At 47.7% G+C, this 20,797-nt stretch overlaps 1 protein-coding gene across 4 annotated transcripts in view; it reads left to right on the top strand.

Moving 5' to 3' along the window:
* LRRCC1 (leucine rich repeat and coiled-coil centrosomal protein 1) overlaps positions 1-14,202 on the top strand; it is a 98,245-nt gene extending 84,043 nt beyond the window's left edge. For all 4 annotated transcript variants that reach the window (XM_073550576.1, XM_073550577.1, XM_073550578.1 and 1 more), the window contains 2 exons: positions 8,033-8,202; positions 13,238-14,202. In XM_073550576.1, the coding sequence (XP_073406677.1) occupies positions 8,033-8,155 (123 nt within the window). In that variant the 3' untranslated portion in view covers positions 8,156-8,202; positions 13,238-14,202. The remainder of the gene's footprint in view (positions 1-8,032; positions 8,203-13,237) is intronic.
* Positions 14,203-20,797: the final 6,595 nt, after the last annotated feature.

Raw genomic sequence — 20,797 nt, 5'->3', positions numbered from 1 at the left:
CTCCAGCCAACAGAGACCGCAGGCTCGCCAGGATAGAAAGTTTCCTTCAGACCCACTCCTTCCTGGTGATCCCACTCTTCCCAGGGCAGACCGTCCAGATCTAGATCTGGACGGTCTACTTCAGCATGACTGTCGTCGGGCACTCGAGGGGTCCTTCCAATTGGGAGATCGGCTTCCTTCAGGGACGTTTGGCTGGCCTCCGTAGAGGAAGCTTGGGTCAGGGAGGTCGTATCCTCAGGATACAAGATAGAGTTCGTCTCTCTTCCACGGGATCGTTTCTTCGAATCCCAGCCTCCAAAAGATCCAGCCTTGATCTCGGGGCTCTCTACGGCTATCGCCTCTCTCCTCAGTTCCGGGGTGATTGTGCCCTTTCCCGAATCGGAGCGCTTCACAAGGTTCTATTCGAACCTATTTGTAGTGCCGAAAAAAAAAACAAACTGCGCAGCTCGACCCATCTTGGTTCTCAAGCCGCTCAACAAGAGGGTCCGCCTTCGCCAATTCCGCATGGAGTCGCTTCGCTCGGTCATCGCTTCCATGGAGGAGCAGGAATTCATGTGCTCAATAGACATCCAAGATGCCTATTTACATGTTCCAATTTTCTCCGGACATCAGAAGTTACTGCGTCTCGCGATTCGGCAGCACCACTACCAGTTCGTCGCACTGCCCTTCGGTCTTGCCACCGCTCCCAGAGTCTTCACTAAGATCATGGCTGCGTTGTTGGCTTCATTGAAGGTCAGAGGTCTCGTTCTTTTCCCGTACCTCGACGATATTCTGATCAAAGCTCCCTCATTTCAACAGGCTCACCAAAGTTTGTCAATCGTCCTGGACACTCTTTCCAATTTCGGGTGGATCATCAACAGGAAAAAGTCCTCTCTGATTCCTACCCAACCTCTTGTCTTTCTAGGCGGCCTACGGTTCGACACTCGTCGGTCAAGGGTCTTTCTCCCACAAGAGAAGATTCTCTCCCTGCAGCAGGAAGTACGATCGCTGCAGATCACACGACTCCCGTCCCTCCGTAAAGCCATGAGGGTCCTGGGAAAGATGGTGGCGGCGATAGAGGCAGTTCCCTTTGTCCAATTTCACGCCAGACCTCTCCTGCAGGCCATTCTGTTGAGGTGGAACAGATCGCCTCTGTCCCTGGATTGCCCTGTTCATCTTTCATACCGGATCAAGCGGTCCCTCAACTGGTGGTTGACGTCGCCTCTCATTCTATCGGGTCGTTCCTTTCTTCCCATTCACTGGCAGATAGTAACAGCAGATGCCAGTCTCCTCGGCTGGGGGGCAGTGTTCCGCAACCACACGGTTCAGGGCCGATGGTCGGATCGGGATTCAGCTCTGCCGATCAACGTCCTAGAGATTCGAGCGATCCATCTGGCTCTCGTTCACTGGGAGAAACTCCTCAAGGGACTGCCTGTCCGGATTCAGACAGACAATGCCACAGCGGTGGCGTATGTCAACCGCCAAGGGGGGACACAGAGTGTCTCAGCTCTGGCGGAGGTGTCCAAGATTCTTCTTTGGGCAGAGATCTCCGTTCTGACAATCTCCGCGGTACACATTCCCGGCGTAGACAACTGGGCCGCCGATTTTCTCAGCCGGGAGGGCCTCGCGGCGGGGGAGTGGTCCCTACATCCGGAGGTGTTTCTTCTGCTCTTCCGTCGGTGGGGCACCCCGGACGTAGACCTCCTGGCGTCTCGCCTCAACAGGAAAGTCCCACAGTTTGTTTCCAGGTCTCGAGACACTCTGGCAGTGGGCGCCGACACTCTGGCCGTTCCTTGGTCGCAGTTCGAACTCCCCTACCTGTTCCCTCCCCTGCCTCTTCTGCCCAAGCTGTTGAAGAAGATCAAGGCAGAAGGAATTCCAGTCATTCTCCTTGCCCCGAATTGGCCCAGAAGGTCTTGGTTCGCGGACATTGTCAACCTTCTCGCGGACGCCCCCTGGAAGCTTCCAGACAGAACAGATCTGCTGTCTCAAGGTCCGATTTGCCACCCCAATTCTCGGCCGCTCATTTTAACGGCGTTGCTGTTGAGACCGAGGTTTTGAAACAAGCAGGATTTTCCAACCAAGTAATTCAGGCCATGATCCGAGCCTGAAAGCCATCTTCTTCCAAGATCTACTACCGTACTTGGAAGGCCTATTTCACTTGGTGTGAGTCCTATGGCTTCGCGCCCATGTCTTTTTCGCTCCCTTCAATCCTAGCGTTTCTTCAGGCAGGACTGGATGCGGGGCTTGCCCTCAGTTCCTTGAAAGGTCAGGTTTCGGCACTGTCCATTTTGTTTCAAAAGACGTTGGCTTCCTGTCCTCAGGTCAAGACCTTTCTTCAGGGTGTGGCTCACACGGTTCCGCCGTACCGGGCGCCCGTGGATCCATGGGACCTTAATCTGGTTCTAGGGGTTCTGCAAGGTCCTCCCTTTGAACCTATCAGAGATATTTCCCTTTCTCTCCTTTCTTGGAAGGTAGCCTTTCTGGTGGCCATCACTTCCGTCCGGCGCGTGTCGGAATTGGCAGCTCTTTCTTGCCAATCTCCCTTCCTGGTACTTCACCATGATAAGGTGGTTCTACAGCCTCCGCCCTCTTTCCATCCGAAGGTGGTGTCTTCGTTTCACCTCAAGGAGGAGATCGTTCTGCCGTCCTTCTGTCCGAGTCCCGCTCATTCCCGAGAGCGGTCCTTCAACAAGCTGGATCTGGTTAGGGCGATAAGGGTCTATCTGTCGAGGACGACTCCCTTCCGAAAGACAGTCGCTTTTCATTATTCCAGACGGGGCGCGGAAAGGTCTCCCGGCGTCAAAGGCCACTGTTGCTCGCTGGATCAAATCGGCAATTTTGGAAGCCTACCGAGTTAAGCGTCGCGGAGCCCCTCCGGGATCAGGGCCCACTCTACTCGGGCAGTGGGTGCCTCCTGGGCGGTACGCCACAGAGCTTCTGTGCTGCAGCTTTGCAAAGCTGCATCCTGCTCATCAGTTCACACGTTTGTCAAATGCTGCAGAGTCCACACCTACGCTTCGGCGGACGCCAGCCTAGGTAGAAGGATTCTGCAGGCGGCGGTGGTGAGTCCGCTGGCCTGATGGAAGTTTGTTTCCCACCCCAGGGACTGCTTTGGGACGTCCCATGGTCTCTGTGTCCCCCAATAAGGCGAACGAGAAAACAGGATTTTTAAGTTGCTTACCGTAAAATCTGTTTCTCGGAGCCTTCATTGGGGCACACAGCACCCTCCCAAGTTCTACAACTCCTGTCCTTATGTTTGTTGGTTATTTACAGTTGAGTTGTCTGTTCTGTTTTTCAATCTATTCTGTTGCTTCTCCTACTGCTTTCTCACTAACTGAGGAATTCCCTGCCGGTCGGTGGGGTGAACACTGCGGAGGAGGAGCTAACCTTTTTTGTGCATAGTGTCAGCCTCCTAGTGGCAGCAGCATACACCCATGGTCTCTGTGTGCCCCAATGAAGGCTCCGAGAAACAGATTTTACGGTAAGCAACTTAAAAATCCTGTTTTTACCCCCAATTTTTTATTTTACCAAGGGTAACAGGAAAAATTGGACCCTAAAACTTGTTTTGCAATTTCTCTTGAATACGCCAATACCCCATATGAAGGGGAATACTATACTTTAGAGGCATAGTGCAAAGCTCAGAAGGGAAGAGGCGCCATATTGGAGTTCAGATTTGCTGGAATGGTGTGAGGGTGTCATGTCACATAGGCAGAGCCCCTGAGATGCCAGAACAACAGAAACCCCCTCTATATGAACTCATTCTACAAACTACACTCCCCAATGAATTCATCTAGGGGTGCTGTGATCATATTGACACCACATGTATCTCACAGCATTTTATACCACTGAGTGGTGAATAAAGAATAAATTACATTTTTACCACTAAAATGTTGTTTTGGCCCCAAGATTTAATTTTTCTAAAGGCTAAGAGGAAATTTTTTTACAACAAACCGGGGTCCATTTTTTCCTGAGTGCACCAATACTTTACATGGAATCGGGAATATTTTTGAGGCACAGTACAAAGCTCAGAAGGCAAGGAGCCCCAGATTTTACAGTTATGGTTTGCAGGTGCCATGACCCACTGGGAGAGGCCATGAGGTGCCAGAACAGCAGAACCCCCCAAAAAATGACCCCATTTTACAAACTACACCTCTCAATTAATTAATCTAGGCGTGCCGTGATCATATTGATACCATGGGTGCGTCACAGAATTTTATACCATTGGGCAGTGGAGACAAAATAACTACGTTTTTTACCACCAAAATTTGTCCCACAATTTCTACCCCATATATGGCTGTACAGTACTACTTAGCCATATGGAGAGACTCTGGAGGAACGGAGCGCTATTTGCCTATTTAAGTGAATGGGTCTGTGCACGTCAGTGTGTTTCCATGGAGCTTGTATTGTCAGGTGACATCAAGCACCGAGGTTAGTATTAGAGAGGCGTCAATAAAGACACCCCTATTACTAACCTCATAGTCACATTGTATAAAAACACACCAAGAATAAAGTCCTTTAACTGAAAAAATGACACAGACTCCTTTAATAATCTTAATTAAACCATAATTATAGCCTCTCCTCTTTCCACCGAAGCCCTCGATCTAATAAAAGTAAAATAAAAAAACAACAGTGTACCATACCTGTCCGACGTTCTGTCACACGCTGTAATCCATGTCTGGGGGATAATTAGCTTTCAACCTGGACCGTGCCAAGATGCAACTGTCCAGGCTGAGAGCCACTTGTGAATGAGCTGCTGGGAATGCAGCGTCAGTGACCGAGGGTGACATCATAGAGGTTACCTCTGGTCACTGGGCCCTTTCCCAGCCCGGCTGAGCTGCGGTGAGATCGCTACTAGCACCGTGAGTGCTCACTGCCAATCGCAATGACGTAATATTCCATCCATGGTCAAATAGGCCCAGGTCACATGGACGGAATATTATGTCCGATGTCAGAAAGGGGTTAAAAAAGGGAAGCGATCACAACAGGTGAATTAATTGGGCTCTACTCATGAAAATTCGGTAACTCTCCAAATATTTCTGGACCTAACTGTCATGGCTTGCCCTGAACACAACAGCAGGGTATTTTATACTTTCTGTCGTTAAATAAGATTTGGTTCAGGTGATCACCTAATCAGAAGCACATTAAGTAGAATGAGGTGTACTCTGGTTGGAATTCAACTGACACTGGAATGGAATGGCTGTCAGACATGTAGAGAAGCTGATTTTTACCAGTGGCGCAGTGGTCTCTTAATTTTTGCCAGATAGATAGATATATATATATAGATAGATATATATACACTGTGTATGTGTGTGTGTGTATGTGTATGTATGTGTGTGTATATATATATATATATATATATATATATATATATATATATATATATATATATATATATATATATTTCTAAATTGCTAGATGTCTTTATCGGAGAGCGGTTCAGGCTGAAGAGCAAATTAGATTCAATGATTATTTTCTCCAATTCTGGCAGCTTATATAGGTCATGATTATAAATAAGGAGGAGTGCATAATACAGACTAGAGAGCGCTAGGACACAATACACAAAATAGGCCTAGCTACTAGAAGCTGGTACCACCAGCAGTTTCCATATTGAGACACCCATCACTTTCCCAATATGGCGGTCGGTAAACTCTGGGATCCGGAGACATCTGGATGGAACAGGATGTGAAGACATTACAAGGTAAGTATATATTAGAGATCTACAAGACCCAAGGTGCAGACTATGCAAAGAAATCTCAGAAACCGTCCAACACATAGTGTCAGGATGCAAAATGCAAGCAGGAACAGCGTATACTGAACGCCACAACCAAGTAGCAGGAATTGTATACAATGGCATATGGGCTAAGTCCTCCTAATTCCAGGTGGGAGACCCCAGAGAAAGTGGTGGAGAATGAAAGGGCTAAAATCCTGTGGGACTTCAAGATCCAGGCGGATAAGCAGGTGTTGGCTAACCAACCAGACATTGTGATAGTAGACAAGGATCAGAAGACAGCAATGATAATAGATGTGGCAGTGCCAAGTGACAGCAACATCAGAAAGAAGGAATATGAGAAGCAGGAGAAATACCAGGGCCTGAAAGGAGAAGTGGAGAAGATATGGAAGGTGAAGGCAACAGTGATTCCAGTGGTGATAGGAGCACTTGGAGCAGTGACCCCTAAATTGGAAGAATGGCTACAACAGATCCCAGGAGCAACATCTGAACTCTCTGTTCAGAAAAGCGCCATAATGGGAACAACTAAGATCCTGCACAGGACCCGAGAATGAGGAAGGACAACAAAGACCACCCCCATTGGGGGGTGAGAAGGAAGTTTGTTATATAATATAATATAATATATATATATATATATATATATATATATATATATATATTTAGTACTGTTCACTGTATTCACAATATGCCAGCAGCAGTGCGGCTATAATACCTAACCGGGCACATGCTTCAACTGCCGACATTGGAGTTACCTTTAATGACAGCAGCTTTCCCCTTTAGATGCCATGGTTAGTAGTGGCCAAGCATCCAAAGTGTTTGTCAGGGAGGGGGAGCTCTACTTTTGTATTCCTATTAGCACTTGCAGTGTAATCGCGAGGTGCAGATTGGTTACCATGTCAGCTGGGGGCCTAACTGTATTTCCTGGGTTTTCTATCAGTATCTCAGTTAGGCTGGGTTCACACTGCGTTAGGGGGCAATGCGCTGACGGATCCATTACATAGCAGCACTAACGCTATATAACGGATCCGTTAACGCACCCATTGCCCGCAATGATGCGCATACTAACGCATGCCAAAATCGTCATGGGTTAGAAAGTATGCGTTAATTCATGACGCACCCTCGAACGCTGCATGCAGCGTTTTTGGGTGCGTTGGCAGTAATGCACAGCGAACAGACCCGTTCGCTGTGCATAGAACTGTATGGGCTAACGCTCGGTAGCGCATGGTACCTGAGCGCAACCTAGCGTTAACGCATAACGTTAGCGCTAGGTCACTAAAGATAATAATAGAGAACGGGGTGCTCACTGCTTTTAATCTGGTGCTCAGAGGAAAAAATAGAGTATATAACAAAAAAAAAACCTCGGCACACAGTATAGTATGAATCTAGTGTTTATTCATCCCAAAAAAGCTTGATATAATTTTGTGAGACCAATGTAATACAGACAGATAATCGACGTTTCGGCTATTAAGCCTTTCTCAAGATTTTATCTGTATAGAAAATGGTCCACTTATGCTGCCATTTGGATTCCCATACATTCAATCCATGTGAGAAGTATATGAAAAAAACTTTCACCAGAAGTGACCGTCAAGGGGGCGCACAGGCGGACGCCAGTAAGAGTCGCGACACTAGATTCATACTATACTGTGTGCCGAGGTTTTTTCTTGGTATAGGTCACTAAAGATGTCAAAAATGACATCAGCGTTAACACATCCGTTTAACCGATCCGTTAAACGGATGCCCTAACGCAATGTGAACCTAGCCTTAGGCCGCAATATGGTACCATTGGAAAACTACTACTCCTCCAGCAAAAAAACAAGCGGTTATTTAGCAATAAGAACCGAAAAATAAAAAGTTACGGCTCTTCGACATCTATGAAGCAAGCCTGGCCATTAGGGGTAAATGCAGTCAAGAGTGATCTTCTGTTTTTCCTTGCGATTCTTAATTCTAACTCTGCCCTCCCGCTGTGAGCGATCCTTTTATTCGTTCAAAGGAAAGCATTCCAGGTCCGATAGGAGAATGCCATGTAAATCGCTTTTAACAATTACTTTTTATTTATGTGAATGGGGCAGTTTGTTTGTTTTTCAACTTAATACTTTGGCATAAAAATATCAAAAAACACAGAAGTGGCAAACTGTGTTACCCAAAATGTGTGTCCATATCAAAGCATGTGGCCTCGACTGTAGAATTAAAGGATCTATCCACACTCCCAAGTGTGTTTCATACTGCCCCATCTGGTATCTGTAGCCATCTGCAATAGACGTTTTTACATACGGCCTTCGTGTCAATGTCCATACTTATGTTTTTCCTACCCTACTGTTATAGGTTTATCAAGTAGAGGAAGAAATGCGCCACCTGCTACAAGAAACTGCAACCAGTAAGAAAGCCATGGAAGAGAAGATGAGGCGGCTGACCAGCGCGTTGTGTGACATTCAGCAGGACTTGTAGCTCTTGGCCCAGCGTTGCGCTGACTTTAGTCTTACATCTGTTCATAGGTGTGTTGGTAACTTAGATGACATTCGGCTCCTTTTAAGAGTTCACCTATAACCAGTGTCGTCGTCATCGTTGTTGTGTCTGTAAATTATTACTTTAGTTTGTGGATATTTTTCAATGTATATTTCTAGATGAATAATTTCTGAATAACACTATATACAGGGTGGGTCATATATATATGGATACACCTAAATAAAATGTGAATGGTTGGTGAGATCAACTTCCTGTCTGTGGCACATTAGTATATGGGAGGGGAAAAACTTTTCAAGATGGGTGGTGACCGTGGCGGCCATTTTGGGTTGCACCTTTATAAATGGCCCAACCAGGTGTATCCATATAAATGGCCCACACTGTACACTGACGGCATATGTTTTATGGACACTTCAAAGCTAGTACAGAAGTATAGGTTGTGCCGTGAAATTACTATAACAAAGTGAATTCTCACCTCTAGAGCTACTTACAATGAAATGCTAAGGCCTGTTTCATACCTCCGTCGGCGGCGGTCAGCTGAAATCCACCAAAGGTGGAAAGAAACTGATCTGTCTCCGTTTAGCGATGTCGGATGACATCGGACCACGTTGGAGAACGGATCCGTGGAAGAAGCAATGTGGCTTGATTTAAAGTGCCCGTGTTCGTCCCCATGGGCGCGAACTCGTGGGAGGCCGGTCGTCCCCATCATGGGCGCGAACTCGCGGGAGGCCGGTCGTCCCCATGGGCGCGAACTCGCGGGAGGCCGGTCGTCCCCATGAGCGCGAACTCGCGGGAGGCCGGTCGTCCCCATGGGCGCGAACTCGCAGGAGGCCGGTCGTCCCTCACCATGGGCGCGAACTCGCGGGAGGCCGGACGTCCCTCACCATGGGCGCGAACTCGCGGGAGGCCGGTCGTCCCTCACCATGGGCGCGAACTCGCGGGAGGCTGGTCGTACCCATGGGCGCGATCTCGCGGGAGGCCGGTCGTCCGTCCCCATGGGCGCGATCTCGCGGGAGGCCGGTCGTCCGTCCCCATGGACGCGATCTCGCGGGAGGCCGGTCGTCCCTCACCATGGGCGCGATCTCGCGGGAGGCCGGTCGTCCCTCACCATGGGCGCGATCTCGCGGGAGGCCGGTCGTCCCTCACCATGGGCGCGATCTCGCGGGAGGCCGGCCGTCCCTCACCATGGGCGCGATCTCGCGGGAGGCCGGCCGTCCCTCACCATGGGCGCGATCTCGCGGGAGGCCGGCCGTCCCTCACCATGGGCGCGATCTCGCGGGAGGCCGGCCGTCCCTCACCATGGGCGCGATCTCGCGGGAGGCCGGCCGTCCCTCACCATGGGCGCGATCTCACGGGAGGCCGGTCGTCCCTCACCATGGGCGCGATCTCGCGGGAGGCCGGTCGTCCCTCACCATGGGCGCGATCTCGCGGGAGGCCGGTCGTCCCTCACCATGGGCGCGATCTCGCGGGAGGCCGGTCGTCCCTCACCATGGGCGCGATCTCGCGGGAGGCCGGTCGCCATTCCGGTGAGGAGAGAGAGAGATATTTTAGCGGCTCCCGAAACGGCATTTATGGGTTAATGCTCAATTTAGTGGACCGTCAACGAAAAAAAACGTTGCAGGGTCCGTCTCATCCGCCCGGGAGCCGCTAAAATCTTAGCGGATCCGTACAAAACCACGTGGGACGGACGACCGTCAGTCAAGATCCGCCAAAAATGTAAGTCTATGGGGGAAAAAACGGATCTGCCCTTTTTTTTGCGGATCCGTTTTTTTAAAAAATTGGCGGACTTTGTCTGACGGGAGAAAACTCATGTGTGAAACAGGACTAAGGAATCGCACAACGTGCTGTTTACTAATCCAGATTTTTGCAACCTTTTAAAAGTAGGGAACTCTTGGAGAAAACCCTACTAATTATTTTCTAACCAAACCAAAAACAAGGGCCAGGAAACCTGTTTGGTCCCAATAGCCGGGTTTCCGGTGTGGCGGCCACACGGCTTTAGCACAATATTTACCTGCAGATTAATGGAGTATTTTGACATGATGAGTTACTTTTTAACATTTTTTTTTTATTTAAAAAAAAAAAAAGATAAAAGCCATCCCGCCACGACAAGGTGTACCCAATCAGGATGGTTTCTACTCTAGGGATTCACCTGTCTGTGACAACTAGGTCTCAAAAGAGATGAGGGCAGAGCAGGACCAGTGCGTGACCGCGATTCGAACTGCTGTGAAGAGCCGAGTATGTAATAACTCACAACACAAGGGGGCCACATGCCCAAAAATACTGATTTACAGGAAACTAAATAAAAAAGGTCAGCACACATATTTTTTTTAAGGCCCCATGTACATAAATAAATTACGACCCTACGTTTAGTGTAATTCCGATCTCATATTTGACCCCAAAACTTAGAAACTTCTTTGCAATGCATATATCAATGAATGGTGCATGTTCAGTGCAACCAGCATATAAAATATCCAGTGCACATCTATAAAGGTATAGCAGGACAGGTGAGTAGGAACTGTACTTTCATTGCATTTTTCACACCTCAACAGTACGAGAAACTATAACAAACTTTGTAATATAACTTATCAGAGAAATCTTGTTTATCTCCACTTATGAACCGCTTCATCCATTACCTTCTGAACTCATCATTCTCTTTGAAAAACAGCTGAAACTCATCTTGCTCAAGGCTAGAATAACTGCTCGCTGAGTGCAGTATCAGGTTACACCGCCTATTCTGCTCTATGGAAAGGGGAGGAGTGTGAGACCGAGAACAGTTTGTGCAGGTTCTAGCTAGTTTCTCCTATTGCTGGATTCGCAGCCACACCAATCAGTACTGCTATATAATTTCTTCCAATTCCATAGCTGACCTTGTCTGTGTGCTACCAGTGAAAAAAGAGCAGGAAGTCCGTGTGTTTAATATACGAGAGACATTTTGGCAGCTGGTCTCCTTCCACTACTGCAGAGTCAATAACGAATTAGAGATAGAGCCTGCAGAGGGCAAAACTGTTTAAAATGCTGGATACAAGAAATGGTGTTATTCCTCATGAATGCACTTGACAGCTTATTCTAAAAAGTTATTTTAATGTGCATATGTACAGTTGTGTGAAAGTGTTTGCCCCCTTCCTGATTGACTATTGTGCATGTTTGTCACACTTAGATGTTTCACATCACCAAACACATTTAAATATCAAAGATAACACAAGTAATCACAAAATGCAGTTTATAAATGATGGTCTTTATTAGTCAGGAAAAAGGTAATCCAAACCTATAGGGCCCTGTGTGAAAAAGTGATTGCCCCCTAAACCTAGTAACTGGTTGGGTCACTCTAAGCTGCAAGAACTGCAATCAAGAGTTTGCTATAACTGGTTATGAATCTTTAACAACGCTCTGTAGGAATTTTGACCCACTGATCTTTGCTGAATTGTTGTAAAATGGCCACATTGGCGGGTTTCCGAGCATGAACTGTCTTTCCATAAGCCATTCAGAGGTGGACTTGGTGTGTTTTGGATCATTGTCCTGCTGCATAACCCAAGTGCGCTTCAGCTTGAGATCACAAACAATGGCAGGACATTCTCCTTCAGGATTTTTTGGTAGACAGCAAAATTCATGGTTCCATTTACCACAACAAGTCTTCCAGGTCCTGAAGCAGCAAAAAAGCCCAGACCATCACACTACCACCACCATATTTTACTGTTGGTATGATGTTCCTTTCATTAAATGCTGTGTTACTTCTATGCCAGATGTAATGGGACATACACCTTCCAAAAAAGAAAATTTTTGTGTCATCAGTCCACAGAGTCTTCTCCAAAAAGGCTTGGAGATCATCAAGAACTGGCAAAACTGAAACAAGCCTTTATATTCTTATTCTTCTTGCTCAACAGTGGTTTTAGTCTTGGAACTCTGACATGCAGGCCATTTTTGCTGAGTCTTTCTTATGGTGGAGTCATGAGCGCTGACCTTAACTGAGGCAAGTGAAGCCTGCAGTTCTTTGGATGTTGTTGTGGGTTCTTTTGTGTCCTCTTTGATGAGTTGTCGCTGCGCTCTTGGGGTAATGTTGGTCGGTCACCAATTGTGGTAAACAGCTGTCACTGTTCTTCACTGGAGCCCCAAAGCTTTATAAATTACTTTAAGCTTATCCAGACCGATGGATCTCAATTGCTTTGTTTCTCATTTGTTCCAGAATGTCTTTAGATCGCGGCATGATGTCTAGCTTTTGAGGATATTATGTCCTGTTTGTGATTTCTTGATTGAGAACAGTTGTGGCAGTAATCAGGCCTGGGTGTGACTAGGGAATTTGAACTCCGCTTCCCAAAGATGTGACAAACCACATTTAATTTATGTTTTTTAAGGGGGGAGCAATCATTTTTCACACAGGGCCCAGTAGGTTTGGATTTCTTTTTACATTAATAATAAAGACCTTCATTTAAAAACTGCATTTTATGTTTACTTGTGTTATCTTTTTCTAATATTTAAATTTTGTTTGGTGATCTGAAACATTTAAGTGCGACAAATGATGCAAAAGAAGAGGAAATCAGAAAGTGGGCAAACACTTTTTCTCACAACTGTATGCATATTTTTTCAACTTTTTTCAGTCCATTGGCTTCTAGATTGTAAAAATAACAAGCACCGCAACAATCGCCCTTCTCTGCTCCCGATGATTGTTTACTGCACTCGTGACCGCTGTAAACACTCGCTGGGCTCAGTAGCTCCGCAGCAGCCTGAAGGCAATCAGGAGCACCGGTGTATAGGCATCAATGGTCAGGGGACGGTGACCATTGCAGTTACTTGTTATTTTCAACATCGTTAGACTTAGAATCCTGAAGATAGTTGAACGGGAATCCCCCTGTAATAGGAGCCAGGAGCAGCAAGTAACTCGGTATACATCTCTTTATGGTCACTGTATTGTCTAGCAGAGGGAATTAAACGTGTTTGTGATCTTGTTGCACATTGTGTTTTGTTAATGAAGAAAGACTGAGGACTGTTGCAGTTTTGTTTTTATTTCATTTTTAGGCAATGCGAAACATTGTTAGCTATAGATTTCACTGTGTCATTATTATCCCCACACAGGTCGTGAACATGAAATTCTCCTCCCACCTCCATGCTTCTTTGCTATTTATGTTGCATCATTCATTCCTGGTGCGGCATTAGTGAAATGCCCGTTACAGGTCCTGCAGGTCTGGCTTTCTACTTCTCTCAGGCAGCGTTTTATTGTTGCATCCTCATCATGGTATATTAGACATAGGCAGATGTGCAAACAGATCCCCACACAGCTGCAGCATGGGAAGGATTTAAAAGGACTTAAAATGTGATTAAATGCAGATTATTGGTGAAGATATACCAACCTGGGAATATTCAGGAATTCGTTACTCACGTATAAATTGTACAATTTAGGTAGTCAATGTATATTAAGTGATTGCTCACAATGCAATTCTTCAATTTAGTACTAAATAGGCTTGCCCTCAAAATTTCTAAGCGAATTAAAGGGCATGTATTTCACTTATTTATTTAAGAATTAAAACCAGATAGGGAAACTTTTTTTTTTTCAGATCAGTTTTTAGTTTTTGATTATAGATTTTTTTTTTTCTATTTTAGTACTTGATTATAGTAGCAGCCAAGTAGCTGATGCTTTACAGAAGCTACATGAACCGATGATAGCGGTAAAATGGTTCTTTGTGCAGGGAGTCGGAGGAGGTGAGCTGTGACTATCCAATTATTTTAAAGCATGGATCTTGTGTTGCCTATATAGCCGTACTACTTTTGTTGTAGTCCCGTCTGTGATGGTTAAACAAAGGACTACTGAAAAGCTCTCTGCATAATAAAGCATCATCCTAATGTTATATTTAGCTAAATTTACAAGATTGTAGGGATTTTTTTTAATTTATTTAGATAGTGATATGGAAACTAAAAAAAAGCCAGAAAACATTTTTTTAATGTTTACCATACAAATGTAATTTAAAGTCCTTTTCTTTTAGTTGTATATTTATTGAAGAATTTGTATATACATAACAAAAATAAAAAAAAAATATTGTTAATGTGGTCTTTTGTTAATTTTGCGTCACAAAAAAATGTGGTAGACCTCAATTTGTTCCAATGAAAGCTACAACTCATCCTTCAAGAAACAAGCCCTCGTACATCTCAGGCAATAGTAAATGTATTGCTCCTAGAATATGATAACACAATCTTTTTTTAAGTGTTCTGTTATTTAATTATAAAAACATAGTAAAACATTTTAAATTATAAATGTGTGTGTATATGATATAGATACAGTGGGTACGGAAAGTGTTCAGACCCCTTTAAATTTTTCTCTCGTTGTTTCATTGCAGCCATTTGATAAATTCAAAAAACTTCATTTCTTTCTCATCAATGTACACTCTGCACCCCATCTTGACTGAAAAAACAAATGTAGAAATTTTTGCATATTTATTAAAAGAGAAAAACTGAAATATCGCATGGTCAGGAGTATTCAGACCTTTTGCTCAGTATTGAGTAGAAGCACCCTTTTGAGATAGTACAGCAATGAGTCTTCTTGGGAATGATGCAACAAGTTTTTCACACCTGGATTTGGGGATCCTCTGCCATTCTTCCGTGCAGATCCTCTCCAGTTCCGTCAGGTTGAATGGTGAACGTTGGTGGACAGACATTTTCAGGTCTCTTCAGAGATGTTCAATTTGATTTAGGTCAGGGCTCTAGCTGGGCCAGTCAAGAATGGTCACAGAGTTGTTCTTAAACCCCTCCTTTGTTATTTTAGCTGTGTGCTTAGGGTCATTGTCTTGTTGGAAGGTGAAACTTCAGCCAAGTCTGAGGTCCAGAGCACTCTGGAAGAGGTTTTCATCCAGGATATCTCTGTACTTGGCCGCATTCATGTTTCCTTCTGTGATAACCAGTCATCCTGTCCCTGCAGCTGAAAAACACCCACCTTGCATGATGCTGCTACCACCATGTTTCACTGTTGGGATTGTAATGGAAATGTGATGAGCAGTGCCTGGTTTTCTCCACACATGCCGCTTAAAATTATCACCAAAAAAGTCTGTCTTTATCTCATCAGAGCAGAAAATCTTATTTCTCATAGTCTGGGAGTCCTTCATGTGTTTTTTAGCAAACTTTATGCAGGCTTTCATATGTCTTGCACTGAGGAGAGGTTTCCGTCAGGCCACTGTGCCATAAAGGCCTGTCTGGTGGAGGACTGCAGTGATAGTTGACTTTGTGGAACTTTCTCCCATCTCCCTACTGCATCTTTGGAGTTCAGCCACAGTGATCTTGAGGTTCTTCTTTACCTCTCTCACCAAGGCTCTTCTCCCACGATTGCTGAGTTTGGCTGGACGGACAGGTCTAGGAAGACTTCTGGTGGTCCCAAACTTCTTCCATTTAAGGATTATGGAGGCCATTGTGCTTTTAGGTACCTTGAGTACTGCAGAAATTATTTTGTAACCTTGGCCAGATCTGTGCCTTGCCACAATTCTGTTTCTGAGCTTCTTGGCCAGTTCCTTTTGACCTCATGATTCTCATTTGGTCTGACATGCACTGTGAGCTGTGAGGTCTTATATAGACAGGTGTTTGCCTTTACCAATCAAGTCCTATCAGTTTAATTAAACACACCTGGACTCCAGTAAAGGAGTAGAACCATCTCAAGGAGGATCACAAGGAAATGGATAGCATGTGACTTAAATATGAGTCTGAGCAAAGGGTCTGTTTACTTAAGACCATGTGATATTTTGGATTTTCTTTTTTAATAAATTTGCAAAAATTTTGACATTTGTTTTTTTTTTCTCCTTCGCCTCATTGGGGGACACAGATACTGTGGGTGTATGCTTCTGCCGCTTGGAGGCTGACACTAAGTGATACACCCTCGCCCCTATTTCGGGCGGAACTCAGTTGTTTGCTTAGTGTCTTTGGAGGCACACGTGTCTGGGTTTCTCCAGACTTCTTTTTTCCATGAAGATAAGACAGGGGTGACGGATCCTATTGAAAGGGTCCGATCTCCCCAAACCATCAACGGGTGAGCATGTGTTGAGTGTCATCTCCACGTATCCTTTTCCACACAGAGGGAAATATCTGGGCCTTTTTCCCCAGACTTCTATTTTTGTTTTTTATTTTATGAAGATAAGACAGGGGCAACGGATCCTATTGAAATGGTCCGATTTCCCCAAACCAACAACAGGCGAGCACATGCGAGTGTCCCTCCACGTATCCTCTCCCGCGACGTGGGACATGATGCCGGACTTAGCCCTGTCCACCCCTAGGTATAGAAACCATGGGCTTGTACAGAGGCACAAGACTAGTCTGTGCGGCCCCCACTGCTCCACCAACGCTAGACGGCAGTGCTGCAAGGCGGCGGACGGTCCCTCTCCTCACCCCCCAATGGGGTTAGACGGAGCTAGGGTGCCTGCACCGTCCAGAAATTAACCACATCCCCTGGTGTGCTAGATCCGGAGTCAGGTATGAAGGGCTTGGGAGGGCCCTGCGGCAGCGTTCCGGGGAATCCACTGAAGCTCCAGGCATCTTAGGGAGTGTAAGGCAATCCTCCTTCCCGCCAGTGCGGGACATCATTTCCAGTGCCGCCCCCCGGGCTAGGGCGGACGCCGAGCAAATTGAGCCCCCGGCTTCATCGCAGGGTAGGCCGCGACGGGGAGAGGAATGTCCCGGCTTACCCAGAGGAGCGTAGCGCAGAGGCAGTGGCAGGGACACAGGACGGGGTAAGTGTGACCCCCGACCCTAGAGGCGCGCTACGGGCGGTAAAAGGTGGTTTTTTTCCCTCCCTTCCCCGCAACCCTCATATAAATTAGGCCTGGCAGCAATTTGACCGAAAAGGGTAAATCGCACACGTTCCTTTATGCCACTTGCATGTCTTGTGGGGTTAGGTGTCCACGAGCACAGAGCCTGAAGCCTGTGACTCCGAACGCGCCCAGGAGCCTTCCCCTGCGACTGTAGCCAATGTGTCCCCGGAGTGGGCCCTATCTCTGTTACAGTCCATGGTGTCACTTCCGACAGCAATAGAGTCCCTTCAAGCCCCAGATAGGGGCAGGGACAATGGCTCGCCGGCCTTAGAAGGAACCTCCACCTCACAAAAGCCTCCGGACTGCAGGGGCCGCTCTCACTCCAGGCAGACCCGGAGGAAACGAATCCACACGGTGTCGCCCAGTCCATCCGGTACCTTGGCATCCGTAAGCTCTGCTTCTCGCGCCCCGTCACCAGAGGTTGGTAGCGAGCAGACCTCAGATTGCGACTCAGACGAGCCCCTTGACCTGGACACTCCAGGGTCACGTGAAACAGTGGACAGCCTCATAGAAGCCGTCAATCAGACCCTGGGGATTGAGGATGATCCCGCAGCGGCTACAGGGCATAAAGTGGCATTTAAGCGAGTGAAGCACCCGCACAGAATTTTTTTCCTCTCGCCCGGCGTTTGAAGACATAGTGCAGCGGTACAGAGAACGTCCAGACAGGCGTTTCTCTGGTCAAAAGGCACTCGAAACAAGGTATCCGTTTGCTCCGGACCTCCGTGAAAGATGGATGGAATCCCCGTTGGGGATCCTCCGGTTTCACGCCTAGCCACTAAGACCCTGCTATCTGTCCCTAGTGTTTCCTCAATTAAGGATCCCACGGATCGCCTTATAAAGAGCATAGCTCGCTCAGTATATGAGGCGTCAGGGTCAGCGCTCGCGCCCTCATTCGCAGCGACTTGGGTAGCCAAGGCTATGATACCATGGTCAGAAACATTAAACAAGGTCGCGCAGGGGCACGATCTACCTGCAGAGATTTCGGAGGTCGCAGGTCAGATGGCGAAGGCCGGAGACTATGTAGTCAATGTGTTTTGGGATGGGGACAATTGCTCGGCACTTGCTGCCGCTAATGCAATTTCTATCAGAAGAGCCCTATGGTTAAGGACATGGCGAGCCGATCCTACTTCTGAGAAGTCCTTGACTTCCATGCCTTATCAGTGCGGCTACCTATTTGGGGAGAAGTTGGATCATCTTATCTCCGACTCCACAGGAGGAAAGAACGGGTTTCTCCCTCAACAAAAGGTCAAAACGCTTTTTCATCACCCGTTTTCAGGCACGTTTTCGGGCCTTTCGCAACCCCGGGTGGACTACAGCGGCCAATTCCGCCGCCTCAGGCCGCCCCAACCAGGATAGGGAGCAGCGGGTCTCGTATAGAGCCAACCCATTGGGGGAGAATGCATACTCAGCAGCCCAGATAGAGGGGATCTAGATCCCAAAGATCGTCGGCCAAATGACTCGAGGCCTTTACCAGACAACACAGGCAAGGTGGGCGGCCGCCTTCTCTGGTTTCACTACGTCTGGGTCAATGTCGCGCACGACGCATGGGGAAAGAAAACGGTGGCCTCGGGTTATAGAATAGAATTTTTCAGATATCCTCCAAGACGGTTTTTTCTTCTCGGCTTTCCAGGGTAGATGCCCAGGCAAGGGCTCTATTGGGAGCCATCAAATCGCTCCAGCACCGGAACACGAAAGAGCTCAGGGGTTCTATTCCAACCTTTTTGCGGTTCCCGAAAAGGACGGGTCTGTCAGGCCTGTTTTGGACCTGAAACTTTTGAACAAATTCATCAGGATCAGACATTTCCGGATGGAGTCTCTCCGTTCAGTCATATCGGCCATGGAGCAGTGAAAATACTTGGCCTTAATAGACATCCAGGACGCATATCTGCATATTCCCATTTTTCCTCCTCATCAGAGGTTTCTACGCTTCACCATCAGCGATCAACATTTTCAGTTTGTAGCGCTACCCTTCGGGCTAGTCACGGCTCCCTAAGTGCTCGGAAAGGTTATGGCAGTTGTCATGGCCACACTGCATTCTCGAGGCACAGTCGTCTTGCCTTATCGGGACAACCTCTTGGTCAAGGGCCCGTCAATACGGGCATGCGAGGAAAAGGTCAACATCATGCTAGATACTCTTGCCCGCTTGGGATGGTTGGCAATGCAAAGAAATCATCCCTTGTGCCAGCTCAGAGGATCTCCTTCCTAGGAATGATCTTCGACACTTGCCGAGGGTTGGTAATTCTCCCTCAGGAAAAGTCGCTAGCTCTCCGGCAGGGAGTCCGGACACTTCGCCAACCAGTCCCTCATACCATCCGATCCGGGATGAGGATTCTAGGGAAAATGGTGGGCCACCGGCCATTCTAGGCTGAGCGTGACTGCATTTGTCAGGTGGTGGCCGCTAAGCAGCTTGAGCCTGGGCTGGGACCCGGATGGGAGACATGCCCACGCTCGCAGGTCCGGGGTCATGCACTTTAGCGATACCTGTCGCCCAGTTCCACCTTCGCCCCCTGCAGCACGCCCTCTTGTCAGCCTGGGACAAGAATCCTTTCACGATCGATCGGCGGTGCCGACTGTCCTCTCAAGTCAGGCAGCCGCTCGGATGGTGGATAACCAGTTATTCTCTGGCCCAGGGGAAACGTTTTCCCCCATATCATTGGCTGGTAATGACAACCGACGCCAGTCGCCTCGGTGGGGGAGCGGTGTTTCGCCACCACACAGCCCAGGAACGGTGGTCGCCACAGGACGCACGCCTCCCGATCAACTTATTGGAGATACGAGCAATTCGGCTGGCTCGGCAGATGTTTCTTCACTTTCTAGCAGGCCGCCCCGTCTGGATTCAATCACACAACGCCACGGTGGTGGCTTACATACATCATCAAGGGGGCACCCGCAGCAGAGCAACCAGAGGGGGAGCTCGTTCTTCAGTGGGTCGAAGCAAACCACTCAGTGATTTCGGCTGTCCACATTCCGGGGCGTGGAAAATTGGGCAGCATACTTTGTCAGCCGGCATGGTCTTACATCCGGAGAGTGGTCTCTACATCCCGAAGTTTTTCAGCAGGTTTGTCAACTGTGGGAAGCTCCGGATGTGGACCTGATGGCTTCCAGAGTGAATGCCAAGGCGCCCATATATGTCGCTCAGGCCAGGGACCCGCAGGCATTCGCGGTGGACACATGGGTTCTGCCATGGAACCAGTTTCGCCTCCCATATCTATTTCCCCCACTGCCACTACTTCCGAGAGTCATCAAAAAGATCAAGACGGAAGGCGTGCCGGCTATCCTGCTGGCCCCGTCGAGCGTGGGACGCAGATCCAATGCAGCTGCTCGCCGACGTTCCTTGGCGCCTGCCAGAGCACCCAGATCTACTGTCTCGGGCCGATTGGCCACCTGAACTCAGGGACCCTGTGTTTCACGGCATGGCCGTTGAATCTTGGATTCTAACCCAGGCAGGGTTCGGGAGTGAGGTGGTCGCTACAATGATTGGTGCCCAGAAGCCTGCTTCAGCACGAATTTAGCACCACACCTGGAAGGTGTTCTTTGCTTGGTGTTGACACCGCAGTGTTTCCCCGCTGGGATTCTCGATCCCCAACATCTTGGCTTTTCTCCAGTCGGGCTTAGAGAGCCCGGATAGCTCAGTCGGTAGAGCATTAGACCCGGGCTTTGCCCCAGGTTCCCTCAGGAGACAAATATCGGCCTTATACATCCTCTTCCAGCGCAGAATTATACTAATTGGCAGGTGAAGACTTTTCATTCAGGGAGTCTCCCACTTGGTACCTCCCTATAAGGCGCCTATAGACGCCTGGGACCTTAACATGGTCCTAAGTGTTCTGCAGGAAGCTCCATTTGAACCGCTTCA

This window comes from Dendrobates tinctorius, unplaced genomic scaffold (assembly GCF_039654945.1).
Source record: "Dendrobates tinctorius isolate UK_male_01 unplaced genomic scaffold, ASM3965494v1 ptg000165l, whole genome shotgun sequence".
Classification (NCBI taxonomy): Eukaryota; Metazoa; Chordata; class Amphibia; order Anura; family Dendrobatidae; genus Dendrobates; species Dendrobates tinctorius.
Note: the sequence above shows the minus strand (reverse complement) of the source record. Positions and strands in the feature narration are given on the sequence as shown.